This window comes from Plodia interpunctella, chromosome 26 (genome assembly GCF_027563975.2).
Source record: "Plodia interpunctella isolate USDA-ARS_2022_Savannah chromosome 26, ilPloInte3.2, whole genome shotgun sequence".
Lineage (NCBI taxonomy): Eukaryota > Metazoa > Arthropoda > Insecta > Lepidoptera > Pyralidae > Plodia > Plodia interpunctella.
In genome coordinates, this window is record NC_071319.1 from 705,045 (window position 1) to 724,470 (window position 19,426).

Here is a 19,426-nt window from a genome sequence, read left to right on the forward strand (position 1 = left end):
TTTGTAAAAATATGTTGATCGATCGTAGGTATGAGTTCCTTCTTTTGTTTTTTTTTGTACGTTTGAAAGCCGTTCGAAAGTTTTCGCTATACAAACAAACATGCATATGTACATACGAAAACTGTATTTTTGCCCTAAGTAGAATGTTAGGCCTCGCTCGGTTACGACTAAGACATAATTGCTTAACACGAGATCAAGTGTCTTTGTCATAATAATTTCAGTTATTGAATCGAGTACAGGAAAATGAGTAGCGTGTGGTTGCGCCCTAGAATAAGACCACTCCATATCCTCCCGTAGATGTCGTGTACGAGGCGACTAAGGGACACATGAGCAACAATAACATACCCAAAGGGGGTTGATGACAATCAGGCGGCCGGTTGTAAAATCATAGCCAAATCTTTGAAATTATTTTTTTATTTTTCCGCCAACCCTAAAATCAATCACGGGAAATAGAAATTACAAAATTTTGAAAACACAAACAATTTGTTAGACAAATTAAAAAACGACTTTCAATATTCATTTCGCTAAAATTATCTATGACACAAAAAAAAAACTAAACGAAAATCGATTCATCCGTTTGGGAGCTACGATGCCACAGACAGATATACAGATTAACAGAATCTTTTTGCGTCGGGGGTTGAAAATAACATTGATTATTGAAAAAAAGAAAAATTAGCAAAAAAGACAGTACCATAGATAAAAGAAATATGACTGACTGATTCTCATGTCATATTCCAATGCCGACTCCACTTCGCCAAACGTTACCTTATTCTGTATAACTACATTGCTGGTTATTCATTGCGGTAAAAAAAAGCACTCATACAAACTATGCTATGTTCAGGCATTCGCGTCGGCCATCTGTCAGATGATAACCCGTGCAGCATTGCTCTGTTGGATGGCTACAGAAATCCATAAGATCAAATATGAACCGGAATGACAATCACTCCTATCAAAATAATCTGTCCTTTTAATTCCTTAATGAAATTTTTAGTTTCCTTACCCCTTACCCCAAAACAAAGTAAAAAGAATACGAATTATACAAAAATGTACTTATATTTTTATTGACTAAAAGTTATATTATTATAATTTATTTACAAATTCTTATATAAAACAACGTAACCTAAAAACTACTTATCTGATAAAAAAAAACTTATTTTACTAAATTTAAATGAAAAATCATTGTTACAAATAAAAAATAAAAAAAATATCAGTCCGATTAATAATAATAATAAAAAAAAAAATAGATTTTCAAAATTTAATGCGTAATATTAGAATGCAATTTAAATAGAATTTAAATAAAATAATTTCGTAATTGACAATGATCTATATAATGTGAACATATATATTTACACTTAAAAAACTAAATCTAATTTTTATACACAATTTTTGGCAAAAAAAAATGAAATAAAATACGAAAACAAAAACCCCGTCACTTATTTTTTAAAACTTAAATACTTATTGATCCTATCTATAAATTTTTGTGACAGAATCGGTTTGGCTGTAACGGCTGTTTTGTCTCTTAATCCAGCTATAGTTGATACTAAAAAATTACCAGGTGTTGATGATACTATATACTTGTTACTTGTGAACACTGGTGATGGAGTAATAGGAACACTGTTCACAATACTAGTATATAATACTGGTTTATTTCCCCCTATAACGACAACATGTTCCGTAGTGCCTTCATAATTTGAAATAGGTGTTGTTGAAGGCACATTTAATTCTACAGGATTTCTTGTGAAATAATTAGGTTGTACTGTGCTATAAACTTCATTGTTAACTAAAAGATCTTTTAATTGTTCGTAAGATGGTTTAACGGTTGTCGCTTCATATTTACGAGTAGGCTTAAAATTTAAATGATCGGTGTTTTTATTGGCGAATACTGTAAATTTACTTTTATGTGGTTCGTAATCATAGTTTTTGTTTTCGTATTCAGTTGATAGATCATCATTATAATATTCCTTGGACGTATCATATTGATAATAATCGTTGGTTTTGTATTTTTTATCATTGTCGACTTTGTAATTGCGGTTGTTTACATAATCATATTTGTTTTCATTAACAAGGTTTCTATTTGATCCGTCATCAAATTTATAAGTATTTCCTTTAGCATAATCAATGCTATGTTTGACATTTTGATTGAAATTATTATATTCAATTCTGTTCCCAGAATTTGTGTCTTCGTCATCGTATCTCACATCAGCTTTGTAACCATTTTTATCAGCAGTGTACGATACGATTTGCATTCTACCGTCCGGGAGTCGAACCCTGTACTCTCCATTCGTAGCCGATCCACTGCTGTGCTGTTTGTGTGAGAAGTCATCGCCAGTTTTCTGATCTTTCACGGTATACGAGAAGGCGTAGTTTTTATTCTGAAATTGATTAAAGCGATTATTATTAGGCGAGGTTCTGTTGAATTGGACTGCTCAAAGTCTAAAGCGTTTATTTAGAAATTATATTTTCACAGGCCCTTTTTCATGTCAAATTTTAAATTGTGTTTCTGAAAAAGCTACAAATTACTAGCGTTTCGGAACGAAACTCATTTAAACATTGTCATACCAGAAGTCTTTCAAATCTTCCCGTATTATAAAAATAATTGGCGTCTGCATTAGTGTGAGATTGGCGATATAAATGTTTCGGCATTAAATTGTGTCCAATAGAAAACTATAGTATGTATAACAAATATATAAATATATAGAATAGTGTTAGCTGCCCTGGATGTAAATGGAGGGGAAGGCGATGAGGGAGCCGGCTTTCAATTATTGCCGTTTATTTTTTTCGGTCTAATCAAAAATTCAAATAAATATAAATATAGCTAACAATAGCATAGAGAGAGAGGGAGAGAGAGAGAGAGAGAGAGAGCATTTATTTGCCAAAAATATGAGTACAAATAGACAAATTGATGTCAAAATGAATTAGACCTACACGTTTTACCGAATATAGGTATGCAAATATAAATAAATAAAGAGGAGCATGCTATCCACTACAAATAACAAAACAAAAAAAGAATTATAATGTATACTAGCCCTAAATTATATCCGAGTCTATCATTAAAGAAAACATTTAAAGTATAATAACATTTATCAGTTAATAAAGACTTGAGGTGCTTTTTCAATAGATTTAAATTACTTTTTACTTTTAATTAATATTACAACATATCAATAGATAAGTCGGCTAAACTTACTTGCTCTTCTTCATTACCAATGTCTTCACTGCGATGTCGTGGAGAATAGTCCGACTTAAACAGTAAAAAAGCATCACTTAAAATTATTTAGGACAGGTCCGGAGTAACCACTTTCTGATGAAATATAATATTACTAGCTATCGCCCGCGTAAATTTTCCACGAGAACAGCAATTTTTCCGGGATGAAATGTACCCTATGTCCTTCTCCATACTTTAAACTATATGTATGTAAAATTTCAAGAAGATTGGTTGAGTAGATAGAGCGTGAAGAGGTAACAAACAAACAAGCTTACTTTCGCATTTGATATTAGTTAGGATAAGTATAATCAGACAGATAAACTAAATGTTAAAATGCGCTTGTAACCACAGCCGAATCTTCAAAATGGTAGGATTTATTTTTCAAGTTTGAGTCCGGTATTTAGGACTTCACAGCCCCGAATGTAACCGCGGCTGAAATTACTGAAAACCTGGACCGCGTTTAACAGATAGTTCTTTATAAATTTTAATAGTTTAAAAAATGTTTTAACATTGTCCTCGCATCAGCCGTTACTTCAAAAACATCGATTACCAACAACGTGAAACATTTAATTTGATTTTTTATAGCTTTCGAAAAACTACGGAAATTTATGTAGATACAACTATGTCTTTAAGATCCCACCTGATGGTCATATTTTGGTTGCTTCCGCTGCTGTAACTTCAAAACCTTATTCTTGGCATGGTCAGCTAAAGCCTTGTATATAGGCGGTAGGACTGTTTGCTCCTAAAACAATCGAATTGGCCGTTGAGTATTGTCATTTGTTTATATGCTTTATAATATGAATGTGAACACGCTCTCTCATCTGAGGACGAAGTGCGGGTTTGTGCAGGTGGCGGCAAATCCGCACTAATCCCTCTGATCGCTATGCTGGTTGCTTCATAAGAGAGAAGTGGTGATTCGCGGAGCGTTTTGACAGCTGTCATTACGATCCGTCATCATCATTCAAAATCAATCATTCATACCACGGTGTACAGATTAATAATTTTAAAGTCAGATAGGAAAACTTAATTCTTGTCTTTGTAATTAAATAATTGGTTGAAACAGATTTTTTACAAACATTTCATTTTTTTTGCCACAGGCTTTCATTGTCGTCAGAGAGATCTTTTTGCATTTAACGTCTGACCAAAAAACCCATGTCCGTGCTGTAAACCATTGAGGAGTTCTCTCGTATAGACCCGATCCGGGCTGCACCATCGGGTCATGCTTATCATAATAATGCGTTGTCATGGAAACTGAAGCGGACGTGGGCAATTTCAACTCTGTATGTCAACTAGGAAGTAGGAGAAATCTAACTTGCAAGATTTGATTACAGACAGACAACGGGACAGGTGAAGGTAAATGAAAGCTTGTAATATAAAATACTCGGGTCTACAGTAATTTACAGTCAAAATTGGAAAAATTCACCCACCTACATAAAAACAAGCAACTTTAACTCACAGGAAATAACACGAAATAACTTTTAAACATGTATGATTCATAAGCGTAACCCTTTCTCCATAATTTCATCAATAACCGTAAATGTAACACCTGCTGTATGAAGTGTAGACAAGCCATCAATCAAACAAGTTGTATTGATGTATGGAATATAAAAAACTAGCGGTTCGCCCCGGCTCCGCTCGGGTAAAACCAAATTAGAAAGTAACCTATGTTACTCCTGAAGGTTTCGCCTCTATCTGTGACAAATTTCATCAAAAACGACCTAGTAGTTTGAGTTTGTCCATTACAAACAAAAATACAAATCAACTTGGGCAAATTTTGGTCCGATTTTGATGAAATTTAAAAGGTATGTAGTAGGATCTGTCAATAGAATTTTTAAGTTTGTGTGGCATCCAATAATCGGTTGTCGTTTTTGAAATATTCACAATTTTGTAAAAATGTATTGTGTTCGCGGTAGTCTTAAGTTCGCGGCGAAAAACTAATATTAGAATAATTTAGGTCGATGGAATAAGCCAGATGTGAGATGGTTCCAACTGTCGGCTCTTGATGGTAACTGAGGGGTTACCACGAAACATATTACCAACACGTGGCAAGTCAGTGCCACCACTCGTTCAATCTTTTTCTTACACGATGCTTACATGATATGGGAGAAAGAGACAGCATGAGGACGTTAGCACAGATTAAATAATACCCCAGTAACGTTAGTAACGTGCTATGTGTTTCGTGGTAGGACTTCTGTCGTATGATAACCATCCCGAGTAAGTTGATAAACATCCAAAACCCAGACCAATTCGAAAAAGATAATTTTCCATCTAGACTTGACCGGGAATCGAACCCGGGACCTTCAGTGTAGCAGGCCGGCATAACCATTAGGCCACAGAGTTCGCCGTAGATTGATAGATGCGTCTCATCTTACTGCGAATCGACTCGGTGTGAAGTGCAATTAGAATCATACCAATATTACACAAACGACTGTACAAAAATTTATGTTATGGACCGTACATGTCCTATCAAATGAAATCATTTATTCAGAAATTAGACTTTCACAGGCACTTTTTCATATCAATATTTATATTATATAGTTATTTCTCACAAGCTACAAACTACTGGCATTACGGAACGACCACTGCTGAGAGAAGAAATGCCGAAAGAAACTCATTTGAACGGTGTTGGTCCCTATCATGCCAGATCGGCTTACCATTATTGTTTCTTACATATATATATATATATATATATATATATATATATATATATATATATATATATTTCTTTTTCTTTTCTGTCCATTTGAGAATCTGTCTACTTACTATCGAGGGTATAATGTACTCTTACATAGGAATACGACCGTCGATATTTTGCAGAGTTCAAAAACCAAACATAAAAGTATTCAAGCTGTTTTTAAAAATCCTAGGCAGTATGCGAACACATTTTGCTATGTCGAGTCGGGAGTAACATGATACAAAATGCGTAGTTGTATTGGAAAAAAAAAGCAGCTTCTATCTGCAAATATCAAAGCGAGTCTTCAAAAGAAAAATATTGATAAACTAGCAAAAAAAAAACAAAAACGAAACATATCAAACGTCCGAATTCCATCATGTTTTTTTGGAAAAAAATTAAGCCTTTTGTAATGGAAACACTGGAAATCGAACCCAGGACACTGACATTAGTAGCAGATTGACATAGTGACTACTACGCCACAGCCACGTCGTCAAAATACATAAGTCTTCCTTAAACACATCACCGTTATATTAAGGAAAATAGAAATCGAAAGAAAGAGACGGAAATACATTGACTTATCTCATCTATTGACGACCTCGGTGGCGCAGTGGCAAAGTTCTTGCCACTGAACCGAGAGGTCCCGGGTTCGATCCCCGGTCGGGTCATGATGGAAAATGATCTTTTTCTGATTGGCCCGGGTTTTGGATGTTTATCTATATATGTATATGTTATAAAAATATAGTATCGTTGAGTTAGTATCCCATAACACAAGTCTCGAACTTACTTTGGGGCTAGCTCAATCTGTGTGATTTGTCTTAATATATTTATATTTATTTATCTTTCGTCTTAGCCTATTGCAAGGACTTTGGTCTTTTTAACCCCCGACGCAAAAGGGGTGCTATATGCAATAGGGGTATAAGCAATAGGGGTGTTATACGTTTAACGTGTCTTTCTGTGTGTGGCATCGTAACTCCCAAACGGATAAACCGATTTTCATTTAGTCTTTTTTGTGTCATAGATAATTTTATCCCGAGTGTTCTCCGCTAAGTTATAAATAAATAAATAAATAAATATATTGGGACAAATCACACAGATTGAGCTAGTCCCAAAGTAAGTTCGAGACTTGTGTTATGGGATACTAACTCAACGATACTATATTTTATAATAAATACATATATAAATAAACATCCAAGACCCGGGCCAATCAGAAAAAGATCGTTTTCCATCATGACCCGACCGGGGATCGAACCCGGGACCTCTCGGTTCAGTGGCAAGAACCTTACCACTGCGCCACCGAGGTTGTGAGTTTCATGAAAATCGGTTCAGCCGTTCCAAAGTTGTAGCGAAATGAATAATGAAAGTCGGGGTTTTTTAATTCGTCTAACAAATAGACGTGTGCACTCTCTCTCCTGTGATGTCTCGAAACCTAGCTTTATGAATGCTTGGTAATAATTTTGCATGTGCGTGGAAGAATCCACGTTCCTCTCCTTCTCCCCTCCTCCACGTTCCAGTTCCTCTCAAGTCCTAATTTTTTTATGCTACATTATTACATAAATTTAATGCTACAACACAGCATAAGGAATAGAAAAACTGAAAGAAAAAGGGAGACTGACTGATCTTTATGTCTGTCGTCTTACAATCGCATACACCTTCTGCAAGACAATCCCTCTTTCTCCTGTGTTCACGGTTGCTTTACGGCTGTGATGCCTTGAAGCCCGGCAATAAATTAACATATTAGGACAAATCACACAGATTGAGCTAGCCCCAAAGTAAGTTCGAGACTTGTGTTACGGGGTACTATATTTTATAACAAGTACATATAGAGATAAACATCCGGGCCAATCAGAAAAATATCATCTTGCATGATGACCCGACCGGGGATCGAACCCGGGGCCTCTCGGTTCAGAGGCAAGCACGTTACCACTGCGCCACCGAGGTCGTCAAAAGTTGCTAAAGACGAAAATTTGGCAAGAATGAGAGACATACCTCATAATCATTATAATATCTGTCTTCTTTTCCAATCGCGTGTAGTCTGGCCTTCTTCAGCACATCGGAGTATGGTGGTTCGTCATAACTGCTAAATGGTGTGATCGTCGGCACGGGGTATACGAACGGTCTGAAAATAGATTAATTAGATAGAGATCTTGTTGTTTGTCTGTTCGTAATTGTTGCCCGCCCGCATATATACATACAAAATATGTTTTTTTATTTTTATTTTTTCAACACATTACCTCAATGTTACAAGTAAGAAATTACGTTTATTTTTTAAATACTCAAGCATATTATTTAAATAGTTAAGTTATTAAGTTAAACACCATATGTGACATGTATAACAAATCCATTAATACCTGTAATCCTTAACCCTGGCAAGGAAGCCCGGCTTAAAAGACACCCTGTTGACCTGACTCTGCTCGGCTATAGTATTGTTCAAGTCACTCCTTGCGATGGACTCCAGGAGGGGCCTGGACGTGACGATGAGGGGGGTGCGCGGGCGCGGGGGACCATCATTCGGGAACAGGACTGGTCCTTGTCTGAAACACGAACGAATTAATTGATAATGGGAAACTGTCTATCATAAACTCAACTTTGTAAGTCGGGCGGCCGGCCCCATTGCTCTGTAGTCCACTGTTGCGTCGACACAGCGCGTTGCCGAACAGTTTTTCATAGGCTTGACATTGGCGTACGTTGACCTCTCTGATATTAAACCAGAATACATAGGACGGCGTCAGGCGTGTGGTTCCACCCTAGAATAGGACCGCTCCATATTCTCCCGTGGATATCGTACGAGGCGACTAAGGGACACACAGCCTAGGCATCTGCCTAGGCTGTGTGTCCCTATGTGTGATAGGCAACGATAGCACTTCCGAGGAGGGTTGACGTCAAACAGACGGCCAGTTGCAAAATCACAGCTGAATCTTTAAAATTCTAAGAGTTTTTAACAGGCTTCGCAGCTTCACAACCCCGAACGCAAGCGGCAACATGCAGAGAGGAGAGAGACAAAAGAACGATCTAAATCCAGAAAACTCATTACCATTCGAACTAAAAGAGGCAGGGTCGCGGGCGCAAGCCAGTTCTCAGCAAAACTAATACCACCGCCTCTTCAAACTTCATTTATTACATGCATAGCCGAGCAACACAACAAATGCGGACATAGATACAAGAAGAAATAGACATCGCATGTACCTACGTAAAACAATATTTCTTAACAATACAACCGTAAAAATTTCTGAGATCCATGTAATACCAAGTCGGTTAATTTATTTAGTCCCTACTTAAGGGACCTTCTGTCTTAAGTTATTACGCAAGTTATTATCATATCAATATTAAAAATCTTTTAGGTTTTAAATAAATAGATCGACTTGGCCATCGCATGAGAACACAATACATCTTACAAGTAATACACATTATATTAGATTGTTTAGTCTATAGAGCCCCACGCGATTGAAACTCTCGTCTCCAAAACGAATGTGTAATATTTCGCGAACACAACAACTAGTATATAAAAATACTTAACATAAATATCATTATCTTAAAATACATATTACATATATTCGTATATGTACAGAATAATGTAAGCAATAAACAGAAGATATTAACAACGACATAATATTTATTTATTCGTAATTAAGAAGCACTGATATAAAATATTTTTCGTGTGGTCCTACCGATTTATCCCACTGGTGGGACCACGGGATATTACCGTCTATATGACTGGGTGACTTACTTAATCACTGGCGACTTTCATCCACATGATAAATTCATGTTAATTAGAAAATAAAATAAAAAATTTGCTAACTTTAATGTGTCATATATCAAACTAGCTTTTGTCCACAACACTGTTTCCCGTGGGAATTTCAGGAAATCCCTTCTTAGTGCTCCCCTATACTGTCCTAGGAACCTGCGCACCAAATTTGAGCTTTCTACGCTCAGTAGTTTCCGCTGTGCGTTGTCAGTCAGTCAGTCACTCAGTAAGAGTTTTATATATAGACGAAAGGGCTCTTTATCAGATTCTCAAATATAGGTTTTTGTTATTATTGTGACATAATCTGATCTCTCAAACTACTGAGCCTAAAATTTGGAAAAAACAACAAAACATAATTCATTGCTTGTAGATTACAGGAAAACCTATAAGAATTCCGTAAATTGTACGGAACCTCTCTTCACGCAAGTTTATCATTTCGGATTAGCCTGGTTTTATCTCCGTTGTTGTTTCGTCTATAAAATATGAGGTCCATGTTCTGAATGCAGTCTAAACTACGTCGCCATGATTTCGGATTCTATTACACAAGTTACGCGTTGGTATAATAATTATGACTAGATTTGTGTGGGACTATGGACGGAACAAGGGGCATATTGCTCCGTTGCGCTTCGACACGTAGACATCCGTCAACGGACGATGCAGAAAATGTATTGAGTGACGTACGTCAGTGGTCAACGCCTGTAGAAAACAACGGAGTTCCAACGTGCTGCGTCGTCGCAATGGGACAGGGCTCATAGCCATAGATAAAAGAAATAATTTTATCTATGCTCTTAGCTATAATTACCGATTGTCGTGTGCAGTTGGTTTTTGTCCTACACCAAAAATAGGAGGTTCTTTGTATGATCTTATGACGTATACGCCTGCCTGACGACATCCCGCATTTAGGGTATTATATACTACTAGATGCGCCCCGGGGAATTTCGGGATAAAAAGTACCCTATGTGTTATTCCAAGTTATTTTCTACCCGTGTACCAAATTTCATAACAATCGGTGCAGTAGATAATGCGTGAAGAGAACAAACATGAAAGTCTGAAAAAACATGTATGTCTTTCTCCATACTTCAAACTACATGTATGCAAAATTTCAATAATATCGGTTGAGTAGATAGAGCGTGAAGACCTAACAAACAAATAAACAAAGTTTACTTTCGCATTTATAATATTAGTTTCGATTGTCAATTAAGCTTTCAAGGCTCTCTCTCACTTCTAAGCATTTTCTCGCTTCAACGATCAACGTATTAAAATCTGAGGCATTGACAATAGTAATACAGAGATTCCTTGTTTAGTATCTGAATCTTCAAGTTAAACACAGAATCACCAGATGTATTTGTTAACAAACGGGTACTAATTGAAAATCGATTGATTGCACCACGTTTGAAGTTGGTAGGTTGGTAGGACCAACACTTCAAATGAGTTTCTTTCGGCATTTCTTCTCAGCAGTGGTCATTCCGAAATGCCAGTAGTTTGTAGCTTGTGAGAAATAACTATAAATATTGACGAGAAAAAGTGCCTGTGAAGGTCTAATTTCTGAATAAATTATTTGAATTTGAATTTGAATATTTAAAACCCCTTAATCCGTTACGAAAACTGTTTAGCCTGTCTGTCTGTTTCAAAATAAACTAGATATAATACTAAAGCCATACTATAAGGAGTTGAGACGAAAACGTAGAAAAGCGGATCTTGGGGCTCCGACGCTCAACGGCTTCGGAAGATACCGAGATGAGAGAAAATCAAAATCAAATAATTAGTAAAAAAAATTACCTTCACAGGCACTTTTCATGTCGTATTCTGAATTAAATTATATTTACCAGAGCTAAAATTTACTAGCATTGCGGAACTGTCACTGTCCCTCCTCTTTTCTAGCTGAGGACTTCGTAGAGGTCTTTAATTTTTAAATTTCCCGTTTCTTTGTTTTAGTCGGAGACGTTATAAATACTGTTTGGTTTGTGTCGAATATTCGTTCATTTCTTTTGTCACGAAAGCCATTTGTAAACTTGTTGGTGTTACGCACGCGGTTGGTCTGCACCGATCTCAACCTTTAGGGACTTCCCCTGGCAGTGTAGATACTGAATATACCGTTTAGGCCACGTTTATCGTAATGCTTCATTGGAAATCATCATACTTTGCAAGTTTGTTAGACAAACTAAAAAACCCCCGACTTTCAATATTCATTTCGCTACAACTTTTGAACGGCTGAATCACTGTTTGATCGAACATATCTACGAACCACCGCATAAATATTAGCTATCAAATAAAGAAAACAGCATCCAAGCCGGTTCACCCGTTGGTGAACTATTGTACCATCTACGCAGACACTTAGCGGTCAAACTTAAAACACCCCTTTTATTGCGTCAAAAAACTAGGCGATGTGTAGATTTCTCGAAATTCTAGATTATATCTATATGCTTTGTGTGCCTCTCAATATATTTTACCGTAGACGGAGCTGCGTGGAACAACTAACACGACATAGTTATTTATGTAAAAGTTAACTAGTTACGTAATTTCCTCTAAAACAGAGAAATAGAATTTTCACAACACGAGCATCACCTGCACATAACAACACAAACCTAACGTTATGTGCGTCATAAATTCATTTATATTTAACGAAACGGACGCAAAGACTCGCTTTTAGAATCTGATGCCGGCTCCGCATTGTCGTCGAACAGTTCACCAAACTTTGTTGGATTCGGTATACATTGCTGGTTTTTCATTGCGGTAAATAAAGGCACTCATGCTAACTAAGCAATGTTCACGCTTTCGCGTCGGCATGTGTCTGAGTTCGGCGACAGATGGAGATGACATGTCATTTCGAGACGTCTTCTATTAAAAATAATGTTGCGTAGTATATTTTAGTACCACTACGTGTTACTTCATTGACAGATTAGTGAGAACATATGAATAGGGAATGTTAAGTGAGATTACAGAATGTACTTCATTGACAGATTAGTGAGAACATATGAATAGGGAATGTTAAGTGAGATTATAGAATGTACTTCATTGACAGATTAGTGAGAACATATGAATAGGGAATGTTAAGTGAGATTACAGAATGTACTTCATTGACAGATTAGTGAGAACATATGAATAGGGAATGTTAAGTGAGATTATAGAATGTACTTCATTGACAGATTAGTGAGAACATATGAATAGGGAATGTTAAGTGAGATTACAGAATGTACTTCATTGACAGATTAGTGAGAACATATGAATAGGGAATGTTAAGTGAGATTACAGAATGTACTTCATTGACAGATTAGTGAGAACATATGAATAGGGAATGTTAAGTGAGATTACAGAATGTACTTCATTGACAGATTACTGAGAACATAAAAATAGGGAATGTTAAGTGAGATTACAGAATGTACTTCATTGACAGATTAGTGAGAACATATGAATAGGGAATTACAGAATGATCTTTTAATGTTCACAAAAGACACTAGCGCCAGTCACATTTTTACAAGATTTTATTTGACTTTCAATGTATGTAACTATGTATGTTTGTTCATATGTCTCGGATGGAATCTTGCAACTCAACTTTGAAGCAGATATCTTCAACCGATTGAGCTGAAATTTTGTACACACGTTTAGTTTGGATGACAATGCATTATTGTGATCCCAGAATATTGCACCCAGTAAAGGCTCCAGATGTGGGAACTCGACGCGCTTTTGTCACGCATTGAATGCAATAAGATCTCTCTGGCGACAATAAAAGCTTGTGTCAAAAATGACATTTTTAAATAAACTAAAACACTAATCTCTGCAAATTATAAATAATAATAATAATAAATATATTAGGACAAATCACACAGATTGAGCTAGCCCCAAAGTAAGTTCGAGACTTGTGTTATGGGATACTAACTCAACGATATTATATTTTATAACATATACAAATATAGATAAACATCCAAGACCCGGGCTAATCAGGAAAATATCATTTTCCGTCATGACCCGATCGAGGATCGAACCCGAGACCTCTTAGTTCAGGGGCAAGCACTTTACCACTGCGCCACCGAGGTCGATAAAATTATGACGTAATTGTGACGTTATGTATATATATATATATATATATAGTTAAAAAAGGTTGACGCCAGACATTCGGCTAGTTGTAAAAACTATAGATTTAGGAAGTGGAGCACCTACTAATTCCATGTTAAAAACAGAGTCGAATCTTAAAGATTTTAAGGTTATTTTTACGCCGACCCTGGGTTTCAAAGCATCATAGCCCCGAACGCAACCGATATTGTATTCATAAAATGGATTAAATCTTCGACTTATTGCATCCAAGACTGCCTGAGCTTGTGTCAGTCTCACAAGGTTAATCCGCCATCTTGATGGGCTAATCTCACTGCACGGAATTTGATATATATAGATATATACTTACTGGCTGTGCACCGTGGCTTCGTGGGAATTTTGGGATAAAAACTACCCTATGTGTTATTTCAGGTTATATTCTACCCGTGTACCAAATTTCATAACAATCCGTCCAGTAGATAATGCGTGAAGAGTTAACAAACTTATTTTCGCATTTATGATATTAGTTGGGATAAACTCCTGTGATAGGTACATATTGTTTAAGTTTCCGCTATTAATTAAAAGTGATTAATAAAAATAGGACTGTGACGTGACGCAACACCATCTAGACTCACTTTGTAGGCTCAATAAGGTTGGCATACGGATGGTAATTAAAATTCCTCGGTTGTAGAAGATTGGCCGGGGTTGCCACCTCCTCGGCTAGTACCATTGGCAGTAGGAGAAGTATTGTCAGCGCCATGTGTATTGATTCTGAAAAGAAATAATATAGAATTTTGAATTGGTATAGTTTAAATAATTTTCCAGGATATAAAAGTCTGTGAAGAATGTGACGAAAAGGTTGGATAGGAAGGTTGGAGCCACGTGTAAAAGCTATAGTAATGTATGAAGAATAATTTAAAAACAAGTTTATTTATTAGACAAATTAAAAAACCCCCGACTTTCAATATTCATTTCGCTACAACTTCTGAACGGCTGAACCGATTTTCATGAAACATGGCTAAGAACACTTGGGATAAAATTGTCTATGACAAAAAAAAAACTAAACGAAAATCGGTTTATCCGTTTGGGAGCTACGATGCCACAGACAGATACACAGATACACAAACAGACACGTTACACTTATAACACCCCTCTTTTTGCGTCGGGGGTTAATAATCGCGGATTAAAGTAAATATTGCAAAAAAATAGTCCCACAGTAGCTAATATAGTTCTAATAGTATGGTAGCATATGGCGCAATGTATGATAACTACAATTATATTGTGAGACTGGCTAATTCAATGGGCTTGGGTCGAGGCCGATAACGGAGGTTAAACAATGTCTGTTAAATGATGGGTGAGCATTTGGTAAGTAATTTTCGATTTTGGGAGATAAGCTCAAAAATGCCATCTGAATTTTTTTTTTCTGTAACACAGATTTGTAGATACAAAAAAAACTTGTGGCTATAATTAAAATGTATTAATTATAAGAAATTTGAAGCTCCTGAGAGTAAGAAAAGAAGTAAAAGCCGGCTGTGGATAAAAAGTGTTGAGATGATGACGTTTAAAACAACGTGTTGCACTCCGGGAGTGCCGGCAGAAGTGAAAACTTGTATATTAACGTTGTGCATTTTTGACGTCTTACGAATTTTCGATCAGGGTCACGCGTGTCCTGACGCGAGTTCAACATTTTTCACACATCACAAAAAGTGCACAACGCCGCTAAAGAAGTTTTCACTTCAAATAAAGATATTGTTGCATTATTAGAATATTTTTTCAACCATAATGTACAATTAAATAGGTTTTATTAATATTGTTTCGTATACTAAGAATTTCTCGCGGCTCATGAGTTTCTATCAACTTTTTATAGTATCCGATCGGCTGATCAGCCATTTTGTATATGTATGGAGAATAATAAAAAATACATTATTACTTTATTTATTTTAATTAATTATGTTTCGATTAATTATAATTATCCAAGTCAGCTCATAAAAATTGCCTTTTTAGCCAAAAAGTTATTTTTACAGTTAGCCAAAAAGTTATCGTTACAGACTTGTTATGGTGTAATAACTCACGGATACCATATTTTACAACATATAAACAAAATCTGGGTCAATCTGGAAAATATCATTTCGTATCTCGACCGCAGACCGAGGTTTGAACCCGGGACCTCCGATGAGATTCGAGAACATAGATCATCTACGTATATTATGACATGGATCGGAAAAAAGCCAGCCAAATCCGTCCACAAACACTAGACAATCCCATTTTCACACGATAGCTACTACACACATGACACTATTCTCACAACACAATAGGCCAACATAATGCCGGTATTGTTAATCTTTTTACCGAGTTTTGATAGCGGAGATTTTAATTAAATCTTGCATCAATATAGTACCATCTAATGTGCTCAAATTTCGTTATGAGGAACCTCTATAACCGACCACACGCAAAAGGAGAAAACGTTTTTCTACCACTAAATGATCTTAACTAATATTATAAATGCGAAAGTAAGTTTGTTAACCTCTTCACGCTCTATCTACTCAACCAATCATATAAAAATTTTGCATACGTGCAGTTTGAAGTATTGAGAACAACATTTACATAGGGTACCTTTCATCCCGGAAAATTAACACGGGCGAAGCCGCGGACAAAATCTAGAGATAAAATCACTTTATTGCCAAACTTAGTGTTAATGGTTTAACATAATATTATAAACATTTATTGTGGTTCAAGAGATACACTTTGTAATAACAAGGTGACAAAGGAATGTCTCAGCTTCTGTTACCTATTAATTTGTTGGGGATAACGCTGATTTTTGGACTGGACACCCCTTCAATATTGACGACCTCGGTGGCGCTGTGGTGAAGTTCTTGCTACTGAACCGAGAGGTCCCGGGTTCGATCCCCGGTCGGGTCATGATGGAAAATGATCTTTTTCTGATAGACCCAGGTCTTGGATATTTATCTGTATATGTATTTGTTATAAAATATTGTATCATTGAGTTAGTATCCCATAACACAAGTCTCAAACTTACTTTGGGGCTGGCTCAGTCTGTGGGATTCGTCCTAATATATTATTTATTTATTTATATTACCCTTAATATACAATCTCAATTATTTTTTGTAGGTTATTGGCACCATAAAAGACTATATTGGTAATAATATATAATAATAATAAATAATATAAATAAATGTATTAGGACAAATCACACAGATTGAGCTAGCCCCAAAGTAAGTTCTAGACTTGTGTTATGGGATACTAACTCAACGATACTATATTTTATAACAAATACATATATAGATAAACATCCAAGACCCGGGCCAATCAGAAAAAAAAAACATTTTCCATCGTTACCCGACTGGGGATCGAACCAGGGACCTCTCGGTTCAGAGGCAAGCACTTTACAACTGCGCAACCGAGGTCGTCTAGGCCAAATAAATTCAAAACGTTTCAAAAAGTTCAAAATGCTTGTGAAATTCACCTTTCTATACTATTATTATATAGAGGTAAGCGTTTGTGAGTTTGCGACTTTGTATGTTTGCGGCGTGTAATCTCCGAAACTACTGAACTGATTTCAAAAATTCTATCACCATTAAAAAGGTACATTATCCCAGACTGCTATAGGCTATATTTTATCTCGAAATTATCACGGGAGCGAAGCCCCGGGCAACATTTAGTATAGCATAAACATAGTTTAGGATAATTGCCAAAAACAAAGGAGCGATTATTAAAACTTAATGATTTTAACTGAGCCACAGATTATATAATCTACTATATATATTGCAATTATATACTGATTAATTGTATTACTCATTAACTATTCAGTATAGATAACTCTTTCGTAATTGACAGACAGACGATTTACAGTCAAAACTATAGGCGGTAGAAAGTTGAAATTTGGTATTGTGTGTGTGTGGCCTAAGTTATGTAGCCTAAGGTCCTTAATATGTAGTATACTTATTTAACCATGTAATTATTATACTTCTTTACTATACTATTAATTGTTATTATGTGGAATGAAACACACAATTGGTTTGCTTTTACCATTTTGCCTATACACTGATTTTATCAATTTATTTTGAATGTGAAAGTAAGTATGTTTGTTACTTTTTCACGCTCGATCTACTTAATCAAACTTGTTGAAATTTTGCATATAAGTGTGGAGAAGGACACAGGGTAACTTCCATCCCGGAAAAACAACTGCTTCCGTTGGAAATTTACGCCGGCGATGCCGCGGTCATAAGCTAATTAATAATTACGAAATAAAATCGTTATTATAAAAAAAAAAGAAATAAAAACTCACAATGATTTTCTTTTTCCAACGCACAAAATAAAAAAACAAAACGTATTTTTTTATCACATAACACACGTAAACACAAAACTGTAAAAAAAACACAGGAAAATTTTTATCACTAAATAAAGACAGAAATTCTCACGTAAATTGGAACGAAAAAAAAAAATACTTGCTTCAACTCCAATAGTTAGTAACGAAATGGCTATCTTCAATACTTGCAGTTGGTTATATACATGACCTCTTCTCATAGAAAGTCGGTAATGTCATTATAAGTTTTAGAACCTTGTCGCATTGTGAAGTGCAGCCGTCTCTAACATTTGCTTCGCAGTCACGACTGCAGCTTACTATGAAAGAGTGCTAAAATATAGTTCAACTATTGTATTGTGCTAGCTCTTTTATGTCACATTTTAAGTAGTTGTTTTATTTTATTATTTGTGTCACTTAAGAAAAAATATCATAAATTCACGTGTAAGTTCAATATTTCGACTATAATAATAGATTAGCTGTTGCCCGTGATTTCGCACGCGTGAATTTTCTAAGGGAACAGTTGTTTTCCGAGACGAAAGGTACCTTTTGTCCTTCTTTCTGCACACTTCAAACTAAGTAGGTACATGTAGTATGCAAAATGCTTTCGATTTCATTCTCTTTCAAACAAATAAAGAGCGAAGTCAGTTCAGCTTTTTTCTATATTGCCACGGGGAGACATACAGATAAACAGACACGTTAAACTTATTGGCGTCTTACTTACTTGACGACCTCGGTGGCGCAGTGGCAAAATGCTCGCCCCTGAACCGAGAGGTTCCGGGTTCGATCCCCGGTCGAGTCATAATGGAAAACGATCTTTTTCTGATTGGCCCGGGTCTTGGATGTTTATCTATATATGTATTTGTTATAAAATATAAGTGTCGTTGAGTTAGTATCCCATAACACAAGTCTCGAACTTACTTTGGGGCTGGCTCAATCTGTGTGATTTGTCCTAATATTATTGAATATATATATTTATTCTAATCTATAACCTCCAACTGTCGTCGGGCGTTTAAAATAGAACTCGATCAAAATAAAACTCGCGATAATCTACTATAGAAACAGAAAGGTTTAAGAAAGGAGCGAGCGAACCGAGCGAATTAATTAACTTCGGGGCAAAAATACATTTTTTGTATGTATATATGTTTGTAACGCTATTACTTTCGAACCGTTCGTTGGTCTCATTTCTTTTTTGTCAATGGAATTTTTTAGCCATTAAAATCGGTTAAGTCGTTTTCGAAATATTCACAATTTTGTAAAAAAAAATATCGTGTTCGCGAGGTCTAAGATCGCGACGCACAACTAATTGAATAAAATTAGATTTATCTATCAAATACACATATATACTGAATAACAAAAGGAATCTCACGACTGTCGTACCAATTATGATAATGAATATCTCTTTCATCTACGCAATACATACATTTACAAAGTAAATAATTAAGTTTGTGTAATGTT

General features: G+C 35.8%; 1 protein-coding gene and 1 non-coding gene across 2 annotated transcripts; both read right to left on the reverse strand.

The window, feature by feature from the left end:
- Positions 1-644: 644 nt before the first annotated feature.
- LOC128681254 (uncharacterized) lies at positions 645-18,117 on the reverse strand. Its single transcript, XM_053765026.2, has 7 exons — positions 17,954-18,117; positions 14,283-14,418; positions 8,225-8,407; positions 7,863-7,992; positions 3,843-3,944; positions 3,185-3,238; positions 645-2,372 (listed from the first exon to the last, which is right to left on the reverse strand). Exons 2-7 carry the CDS (start codon positions 14,405-14,407, stop codon positions 1,434-1,436), a joined length of 1,533 nt encoding a protein of 510 aa, XP_053621001.1. The 5' UTR covers positions 14,408-14,418; positions 17,954-18,117; the 3' UTR covers positions 645-1,433.
- Positions 7,743-7,815, reverse strand: TRNAQ-CUG (transfer RNA glutamine (anticodon CUG)). Its single transcript has one exon. It is a non-coding gene; the product is annotated as a tRNA-Gln (tRNA).
- Positions 18,118-19,426: the final 1,309 nt, after the last annotated feature.